This window comes from Ochotona curzoniae, unplaced genomic scaffold, assembly GCF_017591425.1.
Source record: "Ochotona curzoniae isolate NIBS_2020 unplaced genomic scaffold, NIBS_Ocur_1.0 contig_4968, whole genome shotgun sequence".
NCBI classification, from domain to species: Eukaryota; Metazoa; Chordata; class Mammalia; order Lagomorpha; family Ochotonidae; genus Ochotona; species Ochotona curzoniae.
The window spans coordinates 161,605-180,419 of NW_024466443.1; the positions used below are offsets into that span (position 1 = coordinate 161,605).

Consider the following 18,815-nt stretch of genomic DNA (forward strand, 5'->3'; position numbering starts at 1 on the left):
GGCCTGCTGGAGGGCAGCTTCGAGACGCTCATGGCATGGCGGGGCGTTCACGTGGGCACGGCCTGCGGGGCCTGGTGCAGCAGCCCTGTGTGCCAGGCTGCGGGGGGCTTGGGAGTTTGGGGGGTCTGCTTGTGGTGGCCACCAGGCCCACGCTGGGTGTGGGCAGGGGGCGAGGAGGCTGGTCTGGCCCTGGAATGCGTTCAGGCTCGCCAGGATTCGGGTTTCTCCGGGTCCCCTCCCCCAGCCCCGCACAGTTCTCCCCTTGTGTCCTGCGGGGGAGGGAGCGGAAAGCAGGGAAGAGTTGCTTTTCCAAATGACTGAGTGTCGGCCGCCTCCCCTGTGACTCACGCAGGGGAAGGGAGGCCCGGGAGGGAGCCGGGCGCCGTGATTTTCCGGAAAGCAGGAAAAGGAGCGAGAGTGATGTCTGGCTGCCCTTTCCCTGGCCGGGGCTCTGTTTGCTCAGCCTGCGGAGGTTTTCTGGCCGGGCCGGGCCCCCTGGTGGGCCGCGGGTCGGACCTGCCCAGCGCCGGGGAGGCAGGCCGCCTGGGGGAGGGGAGAGGCCGGCAAAGTTGCTGTGTCATCGGCCTCCCGGGCGCGGCCGCCTGTGCAGCGCGGCCCGGGCCTGCTCCCCTGCCCGGCGGGGAAGGGGCTCGGCCGGCCCCGGCGCGTCCCTCGCGCGGGCGGTTTTAGTCGTGTGCTCGAGAAGACGGCGGCCGGCAGCCATGTTAGGTGCAGTGGACGAGGTTCGGGCCCCAGGCTCCTGCGAACGAGGGAAGGTGGCGTGGCTGGAGCTCCCGAATCTAGGCTGAGCCCCTCCCTGGGAAACAAGAGTTTTTCTGAGATGTGTTCATCGACAGTAACTCCTTTCCCAGGGAGGCACACAAGGAGTCTGGAAGGAGACCCGGGCGGACGCAGCCCAGCACTGTGGTGGAGGCCGTGCATCCCTTTGCTGTGTCTGGCCGGTAGAGGCCTTAGGCGGCCTGACCTTGGGCTCTAGTTCCTTATTCATACAGTCGGCTGCCCTGTTCAGATAACCAAATCCAGAGGACTTCATAGTGAGTTGGGGGATGGGGCCAAGCAGCTCCCAAAATGGCTCCTGCCCCTCCTCGGAGGCGGACGGCCCGGGGGGAGGGGAGGAGGGGGAGGGCTCGCCGCAGCCGCCGCCTCCTCCGCTCGCCCTCCTCCCCGGCGCTGACCGACGGACGAGCCGCTCCGTGGGGAGGACTCCGGACCCGTGGGGGATGGGGGCCCTAGGAAGGCGGCGCGGAGGGGGCGGGGAGCCCGCGGCGAGGTCCGAGCTCTCCTCCAGGGAGAGGCCGCTTCCCGACTCGCCCCTGGGGTTAGGACTTGTTTTTCCCTACCCTGAGCCAGACCCCGGCACGGAGTTTGGGGAGGTGGGTTCCTTTGTGTAGGGCAGGTGGGTGCGGTGCAGATTCTGCTGCCCCTGAAGGCCCCAGGGTTTGTGGAGCCGGCGACCCGAGCCTGGGCAGGGATCGGCGAGGTGGGGCGTGCAGGTGCTGGGGTATCCCTGCTCGGGGCCTGCTCAAGCTTCGGGAGGTAAGAGGTGAGGGGGCTTTGGCGTTGCTGTTTTGCCTGTTGGGCCTGGGAGAAGGACGGGAGGATTTTGAGACTTGGAGGAATCTGTATTGTAGGCCGTGGGGGAACGTTCCCGCTCAGCTGTTCGCCAAACAAGAGCAGGCCGCGGCCTCTAAGATGGCGTCTTTCTCGTTTCAGACTTCCCTGCGGCGGCCGCCCCGCCGAGAACAACAGCCCGACGGCCGGCGACGCCCACGCGGCCCCGCCCGTGTCCTGCGGCTCGGCCAGCGGAGCAGCTACCGGTGCCGCGACCCGCGCGGGCCCCGCGGTGGCCATTCGCTCCGTGCATGCAAGACTGGAAGGGAAGGCGGGGAGAGGGTGCCGGAGCCTCGGGGGAGATGGCCTCCGCGCCCCTCGCAGCCGCCCTCCTCGCCGGGAACCGCGGGGCCGCAGCGCAGCCATTGGCCCGGAGACATGGCGGCCGCTGCCCTGTGGCTCCCTGCGGCACTCGCCCGCCCGGGACGGACGCGCTGGAAAGCGGGCCTATGACGTCATCGCGCCGCCCGGCCAATAGGAGACGCTCCCGCGGAGACGTGTCCCGCCCCCTCCGGCCTGGCTGCTGCACGCGCGTGAGCGAGCGGGAGCGCGCGGAGGGGGCGGGGGAAGGCTGGGGCAGGGTGGCGCGCATGAGCGGCGAAGCTCCGCCCCCCCGCCTATATATAAAGGGCCGGCGCGGGGCTCGGCGGCGCCATTTCGCGCTGGAGTGGAGCAGTCTCTAGAACGAGCTGGGGGATTCTGCCTTCCGAAACAGCCTTCGAGTCGTCGGGGGCCGCCATTACAATCCACGTCCATCCACTTGGAAATGGCCTTCCTCTCGGCTTATGACCGGTCCCGGCGGACAGTAAAGACCCCATAGAAGCCCCGGGGGCTCCCCTTTTTCGAGCCCCGCCCAATCCTCGGAGTCTGTCCACCCCTCTACTCCGCCCTCAAGAGGATTTCAAAGATGGAGGCGGCGGCTCTCTAAAGCACTTTTCCTGCTCATCCGCCTCCATCCGAGGTCGAAACGGGACTTCGTCCGTTCCGGGCGACCCCGGCTGCAAGAGGGAACCCCTGCAAACCGGCCGCGGGCTGTATTGGCGACTGTGTCTGGGATCGGGGATCGGCTTCACGTTTGAAGAGTCCTTCCCCCCTCTGCTCGCCCGCCTGAGCCGAGGCCGCCGCCATTTTCTTGCTGTCTGCCGTCTGCGAGTCGCGCCAAGCTGCCGGAGCTTTCCGAGAGGTAGCGGAGGGGGCTGCCCGGGTGCCCGCTCGGCCGCGGGGTCGCGCCTGGAGGGCCGACGGCAGCGGCCTCCCCCCCACTCCCCGGGTTATGCCGGGCCGGGCGGGGAGGGGAACCGAGGCCACCCGGACTTTCGGCTGAGGGCAGCGCCGGGTCCCCGTGCTCAAGATGCTGCAGAACGTGACTCCCCACGGCAAGTAGGTGTCCGCGCGCCGCGGGTGGGCCGGGGACGTTGGCGGCGGGTGGACGGCGGTTTGGCGCTGCGTGTGGGGGAGTGCAGGTTGTCGCTGGCGCCTGCCGGGCCTGGGCCGTCGGGGTGCGAGGGCTGGCATGCAGTTTCAAGCGGGCGGTGGGTCTGGTGCCCAGCAACGGCCTGTCAGTTTTTGGGAGAAGCTCAAGGCTACTTCCAGTGCCGCGTAGGGTTGCCATGGTGATAGCTTCAGGAATTGGCAAGGGGGCTTCTCAGAATGGGGTAAAGGGGTCACTAACCCGCCCCTGGGTTCCCAGCGTCTGGGTTGTGTCCTGAAGTTCCGGTCTGGCTCGAGTGTCTGCGTGGGGGTGCTTGGGGGGAGTTCGTTAAGTTTCATTCAGGGCAGGAGGTGGAGCTAGGGTTCCCCTAGCTTTGCGGATGTAAACAGTGAAGTCTTGAGTGTAATGTTGTGGGTCTCCAGTGATGGGAAGCACCTGGTCCAGAGAAGCACCCAAGGGACTACAAATGATTGTTGGTGCTAGGCGTTGGTGGAGTTGGATTTGCAGTGAGGCAGTTGGGGGCTGTCACACAGCGAGGCGGGCTCACTGACCTTGACTGCTGGGCGAGTGTTAAGGAGGGTCCGGGTGGGAAGCTGATGAGGCTGTTGCTCTTGGTGTCTGGTGTGATGATTGTGGTGGACTTGAAAGGCCATTTCCCAATGTGGAGTTCACTATTCCGTTTGTGTAGCACACAGGAGTTTTTGTGAACTCTTGGCAGTCTCATCATTTTATGATGCGATTTTTCTCCCTAAGTTATTGTTCCTCTTTTTACCAGCCAGCTTCCCAGAGACTTGCCACCATGGCAACCACCAAACCCCTAGCGATGAGGAAGCTTTGGGACTCCACCCCTTTTTTGCTTAAGCCCCATCCCCATAGGGCTACAGTTTTCAGATGTTAAGCTGTCTTGGGGCCTCAGTTGCATAAGGCTAACCCCTTCCAAGGGTCAAATCCTGAAATAGTCAGGCAAATAGTACGGATTTTGCTTCTTCGTGTGTGTCTGTACAGGCGCGGACTACATGCCTGTGAAATTATTGCATCTAATTTTGTTTCCCATCCTTACAGGCTTCCAGGGGAAGGGAATGCAGGGTTACTGGGGCTCGGCCCAGAGGCAGCGGCGCCAGGGAAAAGAATTCGCAAGCCCTCCTTGTTGTATGAGGGATTTGAGAGCCCCACGATGGCTTCAGTGCCAGCTTTGCAACTGACCCCTGCCAACCCGCCACCCCCAGAAGTATCCAATCCTAAAAAGCCAGGACGAGTTACCAATCAGCTTCAATACCTGCACAAGGTGGTGATGAAGGCTCTATGGAAACATCAGTTTGCCTGGCCATTTCGGCAGCCTGTGGATGCTGTCAAATTGGGTCTACCGGTGAGTAGAGACATGGGATTATGGGGGGGCAGGGTAATGAGCAAGAATGTGTGTGAGTGGGGGGTGGACTGCACAGAGTAGGTGCTGCGGCCCCTAGGGAATGGAGTCCCCATTTCACCCCCTGTAGGGCAGGTAGCCGCCACCAGAGCTTTGGATTCTTGGCCCTTTGTGATTGCTCCAGCCGCTTGCTCTCTCTTATCTTGGCATCTCTTATTGTTCCCTCCATGTGTCCTTCCTTAACTTTTGTGCCCTGGCTCCATTTTACAGATTCCCACCCCAGGTTGGGAGAGGACCACGGTGGCCAAAATTCTTAGCTTCTTCCTTTCCCTCATGCAGTCCATGGATAGCCAACCCCAGAGGTAATGTCACAGGATGGGAAGTTTGCAGAGAGGGAGGGAGGTGGGTGGTAGAGAAAAGCAGTAGGGTCCTCCCAATGGGTGTTAAGACTGCTTTTTCATTTGTTCACTCCTGTCCCTTAGTTTAGTCGGGGCCGCAGATTAGGAGCTATTAATTTGTTTAGGGTGTATGTGCGTGTGTGTGAGAGAGTGAGAGTTGTTTGGTAGTTTGGCTACGGAAGTAAGCGGGGGTTTGAGGGGTTTTTTTATGGCACTGATTTTAGCTTTTTGTTTAGGACTATCACAAAATCATAAAACAACCTATGGACATGGGTACTATTAAGAGGAGACTTGAAAACAATTACTACTGGGCTGCCTCAGAGTGTATGCAGGATTTCAATACTATGTTCACCAACTGTTACATTTACAACAAGGTGAGTTCGTTTAGATGATACTGTTGTGAAAGGTATTGCAAAGTGATCAGGGCCTAAATTTCTGCAATCTACATGGTACTGCTGAACGGTGATGTGTCTGCAGAGATCCTACATGCAAAGGTTAATTAACTGAACACATGTTATACCTGGAAATGGTGGTCTTGTTTCTCAGAAAACTCCAGGGACCAAAATAGAACAAAATCTCTGTTCCTATCTGTCATTTCCTTTGTTTCTGAACTTTAAGGAAACCATGCGAGGCTTGTTGCATTTTGAAATAGTTGAGAAAATTAATGTTACTGACCTAGTGTAGGTAATTCTCAGCTCTTGATGCTGAAGAGATTGGTGGTCTGGGGATAGGAATTCCTCAGTGTGTCTTCAGGTTTTTTAACCTTTTGTGTGTTGTGTTTTTTAGCCCACTGATGATATTGTTTTGATGGCACAAACGCTGGAAAAGATCTTCCTACAGAAAGTGGCGTCAATGCCACAGGAAGAACAAGAGCTTGTGGTGACCATTCCTAAGAACAGCCACAAAAAGGGGGCCAAGTTAGCAGGTAAGGAAGAGTGGGAGTTTTGCAAATGGGAATTTCAAACTAAAAATTACCCTCACTCACTCCACCCCCCTTTTTTTTCCAGCGCTCCAAGGCAATATCACCACTGCTCATCAGGTTCCTGCAGTCTCTTCTGTGTCTCACACAGCCCTGTATACTCCACCACCAGAGATCCCCACCACTGTCCTCAATATTCCCCATCCATCCGTCATCTCTTCTCCCCTTCTCAAGTCCCTGCACTCTGCTGGCCCTCCACTCCTTGCTGTCTCTGCAGCTCCGCCAGCCCAGCCTCTTGCCAAGGTATGGGTATGAAAATGCTCTGGGAATGGGGAAGTTTTGAGTGAAGTGGACCTGAGGTAATAGGCATGTATTGGTTTTTCTCTACAGAAGAAAGGGGTTAAGCGGAAAGCAGATACAACCACTCCTACTCCTACAGCCATCCTGGCTCCTGGTTCTCCAGCTAGCCCTCCTGGGGGTCTTGAACCTAAGGCAGCAAGGCTTCCCCCTATGCGCAGAGAGAGTGGTCGCCCCATCAAGCCACCCCGCAAAGATCTGCCTGACTCTCAGCAACAGCACCAGAGTTCTAAAAAAGGAAAGCTCTCGGAACAGTTGAAACATTGCAATGGCATTTTGAAGGAATTGCTCTCTAAGAAGCATGCTGCCTATGCCTGGCCTTTCTATAAACCAGTGGACGCTTCTGCTCTGGGCCTGCATGACTACCATGACATCATTAAGCACCCCATGGACCTCAGCACTGTCAAGGTACCCACTGCATGGGGCAGATGGGATGCTCAGGCAGTGTGATCAGAGCCTAGGGACTAGAGCAATTCAGTCACACTTCATTAGGGGCACAGTGCAGTCTGAATCTTGCTGTTTTATGAAATAGTAGGAAGGGAACCGGTCAAGTACTTGATGAAAGTGCGTATTTCCTGGAGTTTGCAACACCAAGGATGGGTTTTGTCTTCAGAACAACACAACTCATCTACAATTAAGTTGTATTTGTTTGGAAGCATCTCAGTTGGGGAAAAGGGTGGAAAGGTAAACTGAGACCTCCTCCCTTCCCCTACACTTGATTTTCTTTTCTAGACGTAAATGTTTCTGCAGTCCACTCATTGCTTTGACTTGAAACTTGAACTCCAGGGCACAGGTGCTTAAAGTGATCTCCACTGTGCTCTCAAGAAGAGGGCTGCTCTGGTGGTGTCTGGGGTTGGCAGGGAAAGGTGAGTCTGCCTGTGCAGCTTCTGATGCTGCCTCCTTCTGCAGCGGAAGATGGAGAATCGCGATTACCGAGACGCACAGGAGTTTGCTGCTGATGTGCGGCTTATGTTCTCCAACTGCTATAAGTACAATCCTCCAGACCATGATGTTGTAGCCATGGCACGAAAACTGCAGGTGAGTGAATGAGGATTTGGAGTCTGAAGTGTAAGTGGGTATGGGAGAGATTATTCCAAATCCTCATAACCTCCACATGGAACTTTCTACCCTGTTTTTAACTTGCATGAATGGGTATAGCCTGGCAGGGTGTCGGCATAGTTTCAAGTCTGCTTCTGTTTCCAGGATGTGTTTGAGTTCCGTTATGCTAAGATGCCAGATGAGCCACTAGAACCAGGGCCCTTACCCATCTCCACTGCCTTGCCCCCTGGCCTGGTCAAATCGTCTTCAGAATCCTCCAGTGAAGAAAGCAGCAGTGATAGTTCTTCTGAGGAAGAGGAGGAAGACGAAGATGAGGAGGAAGAAGAAGAGAGTGAAAGCTCTGACTCGGAGGAAGAAAGGGCACACCGCTTGGCAGAGCTACAGGAACAGGTATTATGTCACCCTTCAGTCTTTACTGGGTAAGAGGTTTATGTCCGACCTTTGCTCGGAGTTTTTTTTTTCTCTGATTCATTCTTTATTGTTTATGTCCTAATTCATGTCTGATTGTTCTTCAGCTTCGGGCGGTTCATGAACAGCTTGCTGCCCTGTCCCAGGGCCCAATATCTAAGCCCAAGCGGAAGAGAGAGAAAAAAGAGAAAAAGAAGAAACGCAAGACAGAGAAACATCGGGGCCGGACTGCAATTGATGAGGATGACAAAGGACCCAGGGCACCCCGGCCACCTCAGCCCAAGAAATCAAAGAAAGCGAGTGGAAGTGGCAGTGCTGCTGCTCTGGGCCCCCCTGGCTTTGGACCTTCTGGAGGAAGTGGCACCAAGTGAGTTCTTCACTACAGGACGGGAAGGAGAATCTAGTTCTAGTTTTCAGAGTGTGTCCACGTGGGGTCAGTGGATTTTATGCAGATGGTGGTAAAAGCAGGCTTTGCAACCACTCGATTGCCAGCTCTTACACTGTGAGGTGAAAGTATGTACACAAATTAACATAGCTGTGGTGTAGTGAAACTTTCAGAAGAAAAAGTAGTAATGGCTGTACTTGTTGTCTGGGTCAGTTTGCTGCTGCTCTAAACATAAACAGAAGTTAGACTTTGTGTGTTAGTACTGCATTGAGGAACAAAAAAAGAACCATTCATTCTAGCATATCCTGGTGTTCAGAACCCAAAGTAAATATAAGCTGATAGGCCTGCAAGGATCCAGTAAAATGTTCTGCCTTCCTAATTACAGTAACCCATCTGACTCAACCATTGGCCTTAGTGCGAAACTCACCACCCCCATAGGCAAGAGAGGATTGTTGGTGAACGGTTGGCATGTGTTGAAAGAATGTTCCTTCTCCACTTGACCACTTTACATTGCCTGCAGGCTCCCCAAAAAGACCACAAAGACAGCCCCGCCTACCCTGCCCACGGGTTACGATTCAGAGGAGGAAGAGGAGAGCAGACCCATGAGCTATGACGAGAAGCGACAGTTGAGCCTGGACATCAATAAGTTACCTGGGGAGAAACTGGGTCGAGTTGTACATATAATCCAAGCCAGGGAACCATCTTTACGGGACTCAAACCCAGAAGAGATAGAGATTGATTTTGAAACGCTCAAGCCATCCACACTGAGAGAGCTTGAGCGTTACGTGCTTTCCTGCTTGCGAAAGAAACCTCGGAAACCCTACAGTAAGTAAACTGAGAGCCAGCCCCGTGCTCAGTGTGGTCTGAGGAGATAGTTTGCAAAGGGGGTGGTGCTTAATCCACTAGGAGTGGCCAGCTGCAGGCCTAGGCGTGCATTGGCTGCTTCTAGGTGTGTGTGTTGTTGAAAGGGGTCTGACAACCCGGGGAATGACACTGAGGTGCTTAACAGTGTTTGAACTGAATCCTGCTAAATTTATTTTTCTAGCCATTAAGAAACCTGTGGGAAAGACAAAGGAAGAATTGGCTTTGGAGAAGAAGCGAGAACTAGAAAAGCGGTTACAAGATGTCAGTGGGCAGCTAAATTCCACCAAAAAACCCCCCAAGAAAGGTGAGTGTTTGAAGTTGCTGCTGATTCTGACTGGGCTCTGCTCCTGCCTGTTATCACATGTTTTGCCTGTGTCTTTGTACTGCAGTGAGTGAGAAGACAGAGGCATCCTCTGCACAGCAAGTGGCCGTGTCACGGCTCAGCGCTTCCAGCTCCAGTTCGGATTCCAGCTCCTCCTCTTCATCTTCCTCCTCTTCAGACACCAGTGATTCAGACTCAGGCTAAGGGGTCAGGCCAGATGGGGCAGGAAGGCTCCGCAGGACCGGACCCCTAACCCACCCTGCCCCACACCTTCCCCCTTGCTGTGACACTTCTTCATCTCACCTTCCCTCCCCCCTCTGTAGGAGAGCTGGCTCTGCAGGGGGAAGGGACACAGGGACACAGACTGAAGGAGGAACATGGACAATATACTCCTAAATTCCCAGCCCCATTGGGTGTGACCTTTTGGGCAAAGAGCCCCCCTGTTCAGAATTACTGGGATGGGGCAGGGATACAGGGTGGGAGTGGGCCAAGGCCCTGTTAGGCCCTGTTCACTTCTAAGGGCCCTGTTTTGAGGTTGTTTGTTCTAATTTATTTTAAGCTACGTAAGGCTGAGGGGTTGTGGTCATGAGTCCCCTCAGCCTCCATGGGGAGGGAAGAAGGGGGAGCGCTTTTTTTACGTTGACTTTTTTTTTTCTACTGTTTTCCCTTTTTCCTTCCATACCATTTGGGGCCCTGGGAGTTAAAGTCATCTCCCCATATGGCCCCCTGGACTTTTGTCTGTTGGTTCTAACTTGTAAATAAAGAAAATATTATTGAAATTTCGAGTTCCATTAGTAAGTTTTCATGGTGTTTCTGAAGGAACATAAGAATTGTTTTGAGCCTGTTTTTAGTTTTGGGCTAAGAAAAATCAAGTGTTCCAAAAGTTCTAAAACTAGTTTGAAGTGGTTCTTAGGTTCCTGTGGACTGGGTTTATGAAGTGATTCAAACACAAAATAGCAAGTCAGGATAGCCACAGTGGTGGGGGTATGTGCCACGCAACACTTGTAACACAGATGGCCTTGTTTGGATAAACATTACTGCCTTAAAACTGCACAGTGCAGGGCCCAGCATGATAGGTCCTCACCTTGCACGCGCCAGGATCTCATGGACACGAGTTCTAATCCTGGCAGCCCCGCTTCCTATCCAGCTCCCTGCTTGGGACCCTGCACTTGTGTTGGAGACCTAAAACAGCTCCTGGCTTTGGATTGGCTCAGCACCAGCCGTTGCAGTCAGTTGGGGAGTGAACCATCAGGCAGAAGATCTTCCTCTCTGTCTCTTCTCTCTGCGTATCTGACTTTCCAATAGAAATTTAAAATCTTTAAAAAAGATAGTATTGATCACAGAACCGTCACAGCAGCAGCACCTACCTTGCTAAAAGCAAGAAACGGGATTTGTGCTTCAGGTAGCTGAGGTGCATGGGGTCTGGAATTGAGGGCTTTACTACAGAAGGAAGGACCAGCATCTCTGTAAGGGACCACAGCAGTTTCGTGATGAAGTAATACCTCCTGCTGTCCCGAATCCTGAGTTGAAACACCTGGGTGCTTGAAGCTCGGGAACTGGTGATACAGAATGGGTCTGAATCATTTGTTGGGTGTACCTGAAGTAATAAATGAGGGTTTTGGTTATCTTGGGATGTTGTATCGTTCTGACAAAAATAAAACGTTTGAGAAGTAATGGAGCTTTGCTAGGGGGTCTTTGGGGGTGTAGGTCTAAAGAACGAGATGGCTAAGCTGGGCTGGTTTTGGGAGGCGGAATCCAGCAAACAGGTGGCATTCTGCTTAGGTGTGTGCACGCACATCACAGTGGGGAAAAATATTCAAAAGCAGTGTTCGTGAAGTTTAACCCAGACACCAATAACAAAGGTTCTGGTTTTTAAACGTTGGCTGGGTCAGGATGGCCCCAGACTGGTAGTTTTCAGTTGACTACATAAGTTTTGGTTATCTCCAGTCCATCCTGTTTCCTGTTAGGCATCATAATGGTTTCCAGATACTTTGTGGTATGTGTATTGTGGCACTAGGAGGGCCAGTGTGGGCCCCCCATGCTCCTCACAGTTTACTAGAGTTGTTTGCTGCCAGTTTTTTTTCCCCCTTTAAGCTATTCCTCTGAAGTATTTCCTCTGAAGTAGTGTTGGCAAGGCAAGGCTAGGGACTGTTCTGTTCCTTCAAACACTGCCTAGCCAGGGTGTGGGGCTGAAGCTGGGACCATAAGGCTTTGTTTTCATGGACTTCAGACATGGAGGCATGACTAGGTCTTTATCAGTGGAACCCTTGTCCCCAGCCCTGCCATCCTGGCTCTGGGAGTCTCAGACTACTTTATTGGAATTGTTTCCATGAGGAACTCCCAGGATAGGACATCGCCCTCAGAGGCAAGCACAGTAACCAGGTAATTCAGAGAAGGAATGTTTGGGAGAACCAGGAAAAGAAAGAAGATGCTTACGGTGGAACTCTGTTAACATCTTAAATCTTACTAGCTTGGAACATGATGACAGCTTTAAGTTGTATTTCCAGTAGCAGAATACCTAGAAGACAGTTGCAGTGGGCTTTGCAGTGCAGACATTCAAATATTAAAATAAGTAATGTTTGTATCAGGAGGAGGGGGGTTGAATATTGCCAGTAGAAAAGGCAACTGGCAGCCTACTAGTCTGCTTCACAGGTGAGGTGAGGCACTCGCCTGTGCAGGAGGTGTGATTTGAGCCCAGGAAATCAGAGGCTCAGATACCTGCTACACCAGACAGTGCTGTGGGCTGGGTAGGAGCTGGAAAACAAACCAGGCAGAATCATGGGAATGGTGGTTTGTTGAGGAAGCAATTTGTCCTAGCACAAGTGAGGATGGTAGTTTATTAGTAGAGAGGCCACCAAATAGATGAAGGGATTCAAATCTAGCACTTAGCCTTTGTAGCTTAAAGTGTGTGTGTACTCTACATGCAATATGTAAAGGATTCCTGGCAGAACTTTGGAGGTGGAGGGTTCACAGTTGACCTTTAGTGGCAGGTTTGAATGGAATGCGTATGGATCAAAAGTGCTGAGACACTGGTGTACTACCACAAAGTTGCCCACAATCAGTGGGTCATCTAGCCTGCAACTTCATCCAGACTCTTATCATTTCTCTGCTCTTTCAAGTGCTGTTCCCATCCCTTCCTGTTGAGAAGTGAACCTGATTTGCCATGGTGATACGGGCCACCATTAACTCTGCACTCTGGTGCCCGGTGTTCTCCATCGCTGTCTTTGATCTTGCAGAGCCGTGCCATGATAACCAGTTACCTGGATATGGAATGGGCAAAAAGCTGAGGACAGGAGAGAATGGGGGACAGCCCAGAATGAAATGCAGTGCAGAAAGTTCTGTGAGTGGACAGCAGCTGCAGTGTCACCAGGAAGCTGAGAAAAAGAGAAAGCCAGGGCAAAGCCCTTGTACTACCAGGCACTTTGATGGATGTCTTCCATGGTGAACTCTTTACATACTGTTACATGTGTATTACTCCTTTTCAGAGCTGAGGCAATTAATGTGCACAAGATCTTGGAGCTAGTGGGACAAGGATGTGGCTGAGTTCAAAGCTACTTATTTGAAAGGCAGGGTTCTGGAAAGAGAGGGGAGAGAGATCTTCCATCTGCTGGTTCACTCCTCAGGTGGCTGCAACAGACAGGGCTGGGTCAGGCGGAAGCCAGGAGCCTGGAGCTCCAGCCAGCTCTCGCCTGCTTTTCCAGGTGCATTTGTGGGGAGTTGGATTGAAAGTGGAGCAACTAGGATGCAAACTGCCCCTTTGGAGATAATAATATTGAAGGTAGCACCTCAGGGTTTCTGTTCTACCCCAAAAGTTTCTGGTTATGCCCTGGGCATGAAACAGAAAAGGGATTTAGAAGTGAATGAAAAATAGATGCTGTTGTATGTGTTTCAAAATGAAACCAGGAATACGAAGACAGAAGAAATGGAGCAAGCTGTTTATAAGCGTAGGTGAGGAAGGCCCCAGTAATGATGTGGCACAAGGGCAAGTTGCCAACTCATAGTTAGCGTTCTTCCTAACCATACCTTCAGGCCAAGCTTAGACGTTGGGTGGGGCTTCTGTGAAGGAGGAGTCCTGTGGGAACCAGTTTACTCCAGAGGGACAGGGAGAGGAAACCAGGGTGGGAGGAACAGATGTGCCTTGACTAGAAGAAGGTGAGCCAAGAAACAAAAATTATATTGTGTGCCTTCTTCATTTTTACTGTTTTTATTAATCATGTCTTCTGATTGGAATTGGCCATGAAATCTCTAATGTGGGGAAAGATGTTATCTTATTCTTGATGCTTCTAATGTTATAGTGACTTAAGGCCACAGAACATTTTTTTTCAAAGGGTAAAACTGAAAAAAAGCAATTGTAGTCCCCCAACATAAAACAAATTTTATGCTTTGAACCCACAGATGAGAAAGTTGTATGTACTAATAACTAATGGAGCACAAAGGTATTTATTTTTATTTTAATTAAAAGCAATATATACATTACAGAGCTGTAATTATTGGTGACATACATCAACTTAGGCGTTCAGAAATCCAGTGATTGGTTGCTTAATTTCATGTTATTTTTAAAGTATGGCATAGCATTATAAACCTGCACATGTTTTCAACAATTAAAATTTCCAAACATACTAGGAAAAAAAAAAGCTGGTTAAGGTACAAAGAAAACTTAGATACTCTATTTAACTGATTTTGTCATGTTTGTTTCAATTCTGTGTATTCTGAATCCATTTCAAAGGAAGTTGAGGCTCTCATAGGATTTCCCTGATATGATTTCCCAATCAGTATTCATATTTTCCCATTTTTGTCCCAAAAATATTTGTATTTTTTTCTCCTAAAGGTATTTCTGAGGGTCATCCACTTGATTTGCACGTACTCTCTCTCAATCCCTACCCTCACCACCATCCCCACCTTATAATGTCTCCCTCTTGTCCCAGCAAGCACTTGAGACATGACATTATGGTATGAGGTGACTCTGTGCCTCCATCCTCAGCATGCCCAGTGGCAGATGGTAGTCCCACGCCTTCCTTGAGCCCACGGTCATTTATTAGCTGGCATGCAAACAAAGCTTTGGGACAGTAGTTCCTTCTGAAATACACACTTGTGTTCCTTAAGTTTACTGGGAATTAGAAATGAGAATATCACAGGCAGAGGTGCTAGAAAAGGATTTTTTTGCCTGTTTGTCTTATTGATTGCTAATGGGAACTCATTGGTGTTTGTACACTCCATGTGTCTTTGATAACAAATTGTTTCCACTCAGGTCAACAGGAGGCCCTCTGTCTTCCAGTCTTGTCTTGCCTTGCTTTCTGGAACAAGAAGATACTATGCCAGCTTTGTTTTCTCTCTGCCCCACACCTGGAGTCAGAAGAGTAGAGTAGAGCTCCCGGCTTCCTCCTGCCGCTGTCCTGGCCATTGCGGTTATAAGGGGAATGATCCACTAAATGAAAGAGCTCTCTCTGTCAAACAGATAAATCTTCAAAACAAAATCTATTGAATAAGGACTTTAGTGGCTTTTGTGTCTAGAATACATTCCACTATGAACATGTAGCACTGTCTTCTAACATCAGTTCTTTTTACTAGTTATCACACATCATAGAAATTTTAAATTTTTATAAAAACAAAGTATACATCTCAATGGGTCCCCCACAGTAGCCTAGCAGTTAAAGCCCTCACCTTGCATGCACAAGGATCCCATCTGGGCACCGGTTCAGCTCCTGGTGGCTCTGTTTCCCATCCAGATCTCCAAGCGGCCATAAAGGCCAGAGCCAATCCAAAGCCAGGATCCAGGAACTTCTTCCGGGTCTCCCACGCGGGTGCAGGGTCCCAAGGCCTTGGGCCATCCTCCACTGCTTTCCCAGGCCATGAGCAGGGAGCTTGATGGGAAGTGGAGCAGCCAGAATTAGAATTGGCATCTATAGGGGATCCCAGTGCATTTAAGGTGAGGACTTGAGCCACTAGGCTACTGTGCTGGGCCCACTCAGAAATTTTTAACATCTTTATGTTAACCGTGTCACCAAGGAATTTGACAAGGTTTTGATATTTTATTCTTTCCTTAATTCTTTAAATATTTACTAAACAGCTACCATGTTTCATTCAGGTACTATGGCAAGACCCTGATTCTAGGGCAGTTCCGTGAGGGCCCAAGAGTGGAATCAAGGGCACTGGGCACCTACTAGTCTTCAGGAGTGGTGTTAGGATCCAAAGGCGGAGGTTTGCAGGGGACAGATGTGCTGGGGAGTCTGTTCCTTAGGAGACTCAGCTTACACAGAGGTGACGTGACGTCAGAGCACAAATCATCCGTAGCACTGTCCTGAGTCCCTGGGGTGAGAGAGACAGGCAGAGCCTGAGTCCACTTCCGTCCAGGCACAGCCACTCCTCCAGGAGCTGAAAGGAGAAAGGGAAGCCCACGAGGCGCCTCACTCAAGCACGGGCAGCTGACTGGAAGATGCTCAGGTGTCAGAGGAGCCGGAGCTGGGCGGTTCACTTAGCAGAGTTGCTCAGAGACGCCCGGGTGAGTGACACCACATGCGGTGCATAGGGGTTGAGTTGCAGGCGTCAGCGTCATGATCTTGGGCTCCGGGGAGACGCAGTGTGCCTGTAGCTTACAGGAGAAAGAAGAGTGGAGGGAGCTGGGCTGGGAGAAACGTGCAGACCCATCCCCCTTGTCCTGGTTAGGAGTTTATTATGTTCTTTTCTGAGCAAGAAAGTCTGAACACGGGTACGAAGTGAGATCAGTGAGATTGCTTTGGTAACAACGAAACCTAGTTACTTTTTCAACCTCACCCCACCCCATTTCCTGCAGAAGCCGTGACAGAATTTGCATCTCAGAAGGGAGTGACCATCGCCACTCCCACCTTATACACATTTCCTAGCGAGGCTAATGTCTGACCACGCTTGCCCTGCCTCCTCTCTCCACGTGCTGCAGTGGAAAACAACCCAGCATCGTGCAGCCCTACCCAGCCACCCTGCAGCTGGCTTCCGCCTCTGTAAGATGTAGGTAATTATGCTTAACTCACAGAGCAGGTGCTGGGGAGACATGACATGATGATGCGTGGATGGCAGAACAAGGCCTCGTGTTGCCTCAGGTTTGTGACACAAGGCCATAGCAGATGTCACCTCGGAAACCCTCCTCTGGCCTTGGATTTCCTGAAGTGTATCTGACACTGAGGCAGGCGTCCCAGTGTTATGCCCTGGCAGAGGGAAGCGGGAATGCCCTGGGAAGGCAGAGAAGAGGTTCTGCCGAGCTGAGGGAGGGGTACATGGTCTGTGGGTCCTGACAGCCCTGCTCCTGTGGGAGGGTCATCTGCGTGGAGCATCTGCCCCAGGCACTGGAACCGCTAGCAGACTCCCTGCCTGGCCTGGTGCAGAGCAGCCGGGCAGTCACTTTGTAAGCACCATACTGTTAAGGGCTTCAGCTTGCTTGGTCACCTAGCTGGGCAGAGGCAGAACACAGAAGACATTCCTCCAAGGTATCCACACACACAACAACTGGATTTAAAACCATCCTCATGGCATGGGTAGGGAGCAGGTTTTGAATCAGATTAAAAACCATTTAAAGAAATTTGCTATTTCTTGCATGATTTTATCGACCTTGCCTACCAAGACAGTACACCCACAACACATGAATACCTTTTTCCACAGACCCAGCACATCAGATGTGTGCAGTAAGCAGACAGTGTTATTTCAACCAGCTGTGGAGCCGTGGGAGCAGGCTGCATTGGAGGCCAACGAAATGGAATTAAATAGAACGCTGAACGTCTTTCAACGCCTCTTATGTCCCAGGCAGTATGACAGGCGTTGGAAACATAAGACATAGAATTGACTTGCCCTAGAGGGGCAACATCAGCAGAGTAAGGCATGCACATGATTAACCCTGACACCCGGCAGAAGGCAGAATATGCTGTAGGGAGAGAGTGGAACAAGGTTGGGCTTTGGGTTGGCAAGGCTTCTCTGAAGAAGTGGTGTTTGGGCCACAGCTGGGGAGGGACAGGGAGTGTTCTGATTGGTTAGCAGCAGGCTGTCTGGCACAGAGAACAGGGGGACAGTTTGTGAAGGAACTTCACCCTGTAGACATGAAGCACTTATGGAAATAGAAAAATACACTGCAGGCTTCCAGGCAGAAAATGAAACCAACAGGTGAGGGCAGTGCAGTGGATTAAGCTGCTGGCAGTGCTGACATCCCTTATCTGACTGCCAGTTCAAGTCCCAGTTACTGCGCCACTGATCCATTCCCTGCAAATGAGCACGTAGGAAGGGATGATGACTGAAGTATTGAGTTTCTGCGACCCACCTGGGAGGCCTGGACAAAGTTCCCGGCTGTTGTGGTGTTTTGGTGAGCCAGCAGATGGAAGGTTTCTCTTGCTTTGCTTTTCCCTCTTGCTCTGCCTTTCAGGATAAATAGGTTACATCCAAGTCTCACGACTGAATATCCGCTGGCTTACCAATCTCACTGAAGTGAAGAGACAGAGAAGAACCTTGAAGATTCACACAGGAAGATCGATGCAGTGACACAGTGTGCTAATCCTCTGCCTGAGGTGCTGGCATTGCATATGGGCGCAGTTCAAGTCCTGGGTGCTTTGCTTCCTAATCCAGCTCCTTGCTTGCAGCTTGAGAAAACACAAAGAATGACTCAAGTACTTGGGCCCTGAATCCCTGTGGGAGACCTGCAAGAAGCTCCTGGCTCCTAGCTGGCTTTGGATCAGCTCAGCTCTGGCCATTGCAGCCATTTAAGGAATAAACTAACAGATAAAAAATCTGTATGTGTGTGTGTGTGTCTGGCTGTAACTCTTATTTGCAAGTTAAATGAATACATCTTTAAATAATAAAAGATATTTTAAAAATTTTGATGAGAGTAGTTTCCCTTTGCATTTTATGTCCATGTAAACTACCAAAAAAATGAAAATAAAATGAATGCATGTCCACCTTGTACCAAAGCTAACAAGCTTGATTCAGGGGCTTCAGAAGCACGTGCCTCACTAAAATAAGACAAAGACCCCAAGAGAGTTGTTGCTGGAGCCAAGAAGCAGAGGAACCAACACAGAACAGGTGAATCCTGACAAGGATGGCGGAAAGGCCTTCCCCGGATGACGGCGTGTCACTGAGGGAGACAGGAGGCTCTGTCTGGTTTCATCTGATGATAAAATTGATAAAAACACCTGTTGTGTCTGTTTGCACTGTGAGGACATCTATGATTCACTAATGATAGATATAAAAAAAAAAAAAAACAAAGAGAAAGAGGCAGGGTCAAATTACCATCCATTCGTATTAACCCTGAGTGTAATGGCTTAAACGTATCAATCAAATGTCATAGAATAGTAGACTGGATTAAAAAACAAAACCCATTTATTTGTTGCCTACAGAAGACATATCTCACCAACACAGATAAATGGAAACTGTATGTCATGGATTTTGATGATTTATTTTAATTTAGTTTCTTCTCTGCAGAACGCTTTCTTCCACATTAAATTCACTGACTCATAGATCATTTTCTTCAAGAAGGTTCTTGAATTTCTTTTTCATTTCTTCAGTGACACATTAGTCATTCAATAGCATGTTATTTAACTTGATGGCATTCTTGTCTTTTCTTCCTGTTGTTGATTTTGTATTGTGGCTTTTTATCTAAAAGGATGCATAGTAACTGTGTAATGGAGTCCATCATATCCATACGTGAGGCTACAATGCACTATTA

The 18,815-nt window shown here is 50.8% G+C and overlaps 1 protein-coding gene across 3 annotated transcripts; it reads left to right on the forward strand.

The window, feature by feature from the left end:
• The first annotated feature begins 1,248 nt into the window (after positions 1-1,248).
• On the forward strand, positions 1,249-9,914 carry BRD2 (bromodomain containing 2). 3 transcript variants are annotated; one of them, XM_040988720.1, is made up of 13 exons: positions 1,249-1,557; positions 1,735-3,012; positions 4,127-4,430; positions 5,062-5,199; positions 5,612-5,750; positions 5,833-6,047; positions 6,135-6,509; positions 7,011-7,139; positions 7,305-7,550; positions 7,676-7,935; positions 8,474-8,778; positions 8,999-9,121; positions 9,207-9,914. In XM_040988720.1, exons 2-13 carry the CDS (start codon positions 2,984-2,986, stop codon positions 9,341-9,343), a joined length of 2,400 nt encoding a protein of 799 aa, XP_040844654.1. In that variant the 5' UTR covers positions 1,249-1,557; positions 1,735-2,983; the 3' UTR covers positions 9,344-9,914. The 3 variants fall into 3 exon arrangements, with proteins under 3 accessions (XP_040844654.1, XP_040844653.1, XP_040844655.1); XM_040988719.1 differs by having other exon boundaries at positions 1,249-1,394; XM_040988721.1 differs by lacking the exons at positions 1,249-1,557; positions 1,735-3,012 and adding an exon at positions 4,698-4,789 and having other exon boundaries at positions 4,340-4,430.
• Positions 9,915-18,815: the final 8,901 nt, after the last annotated feature.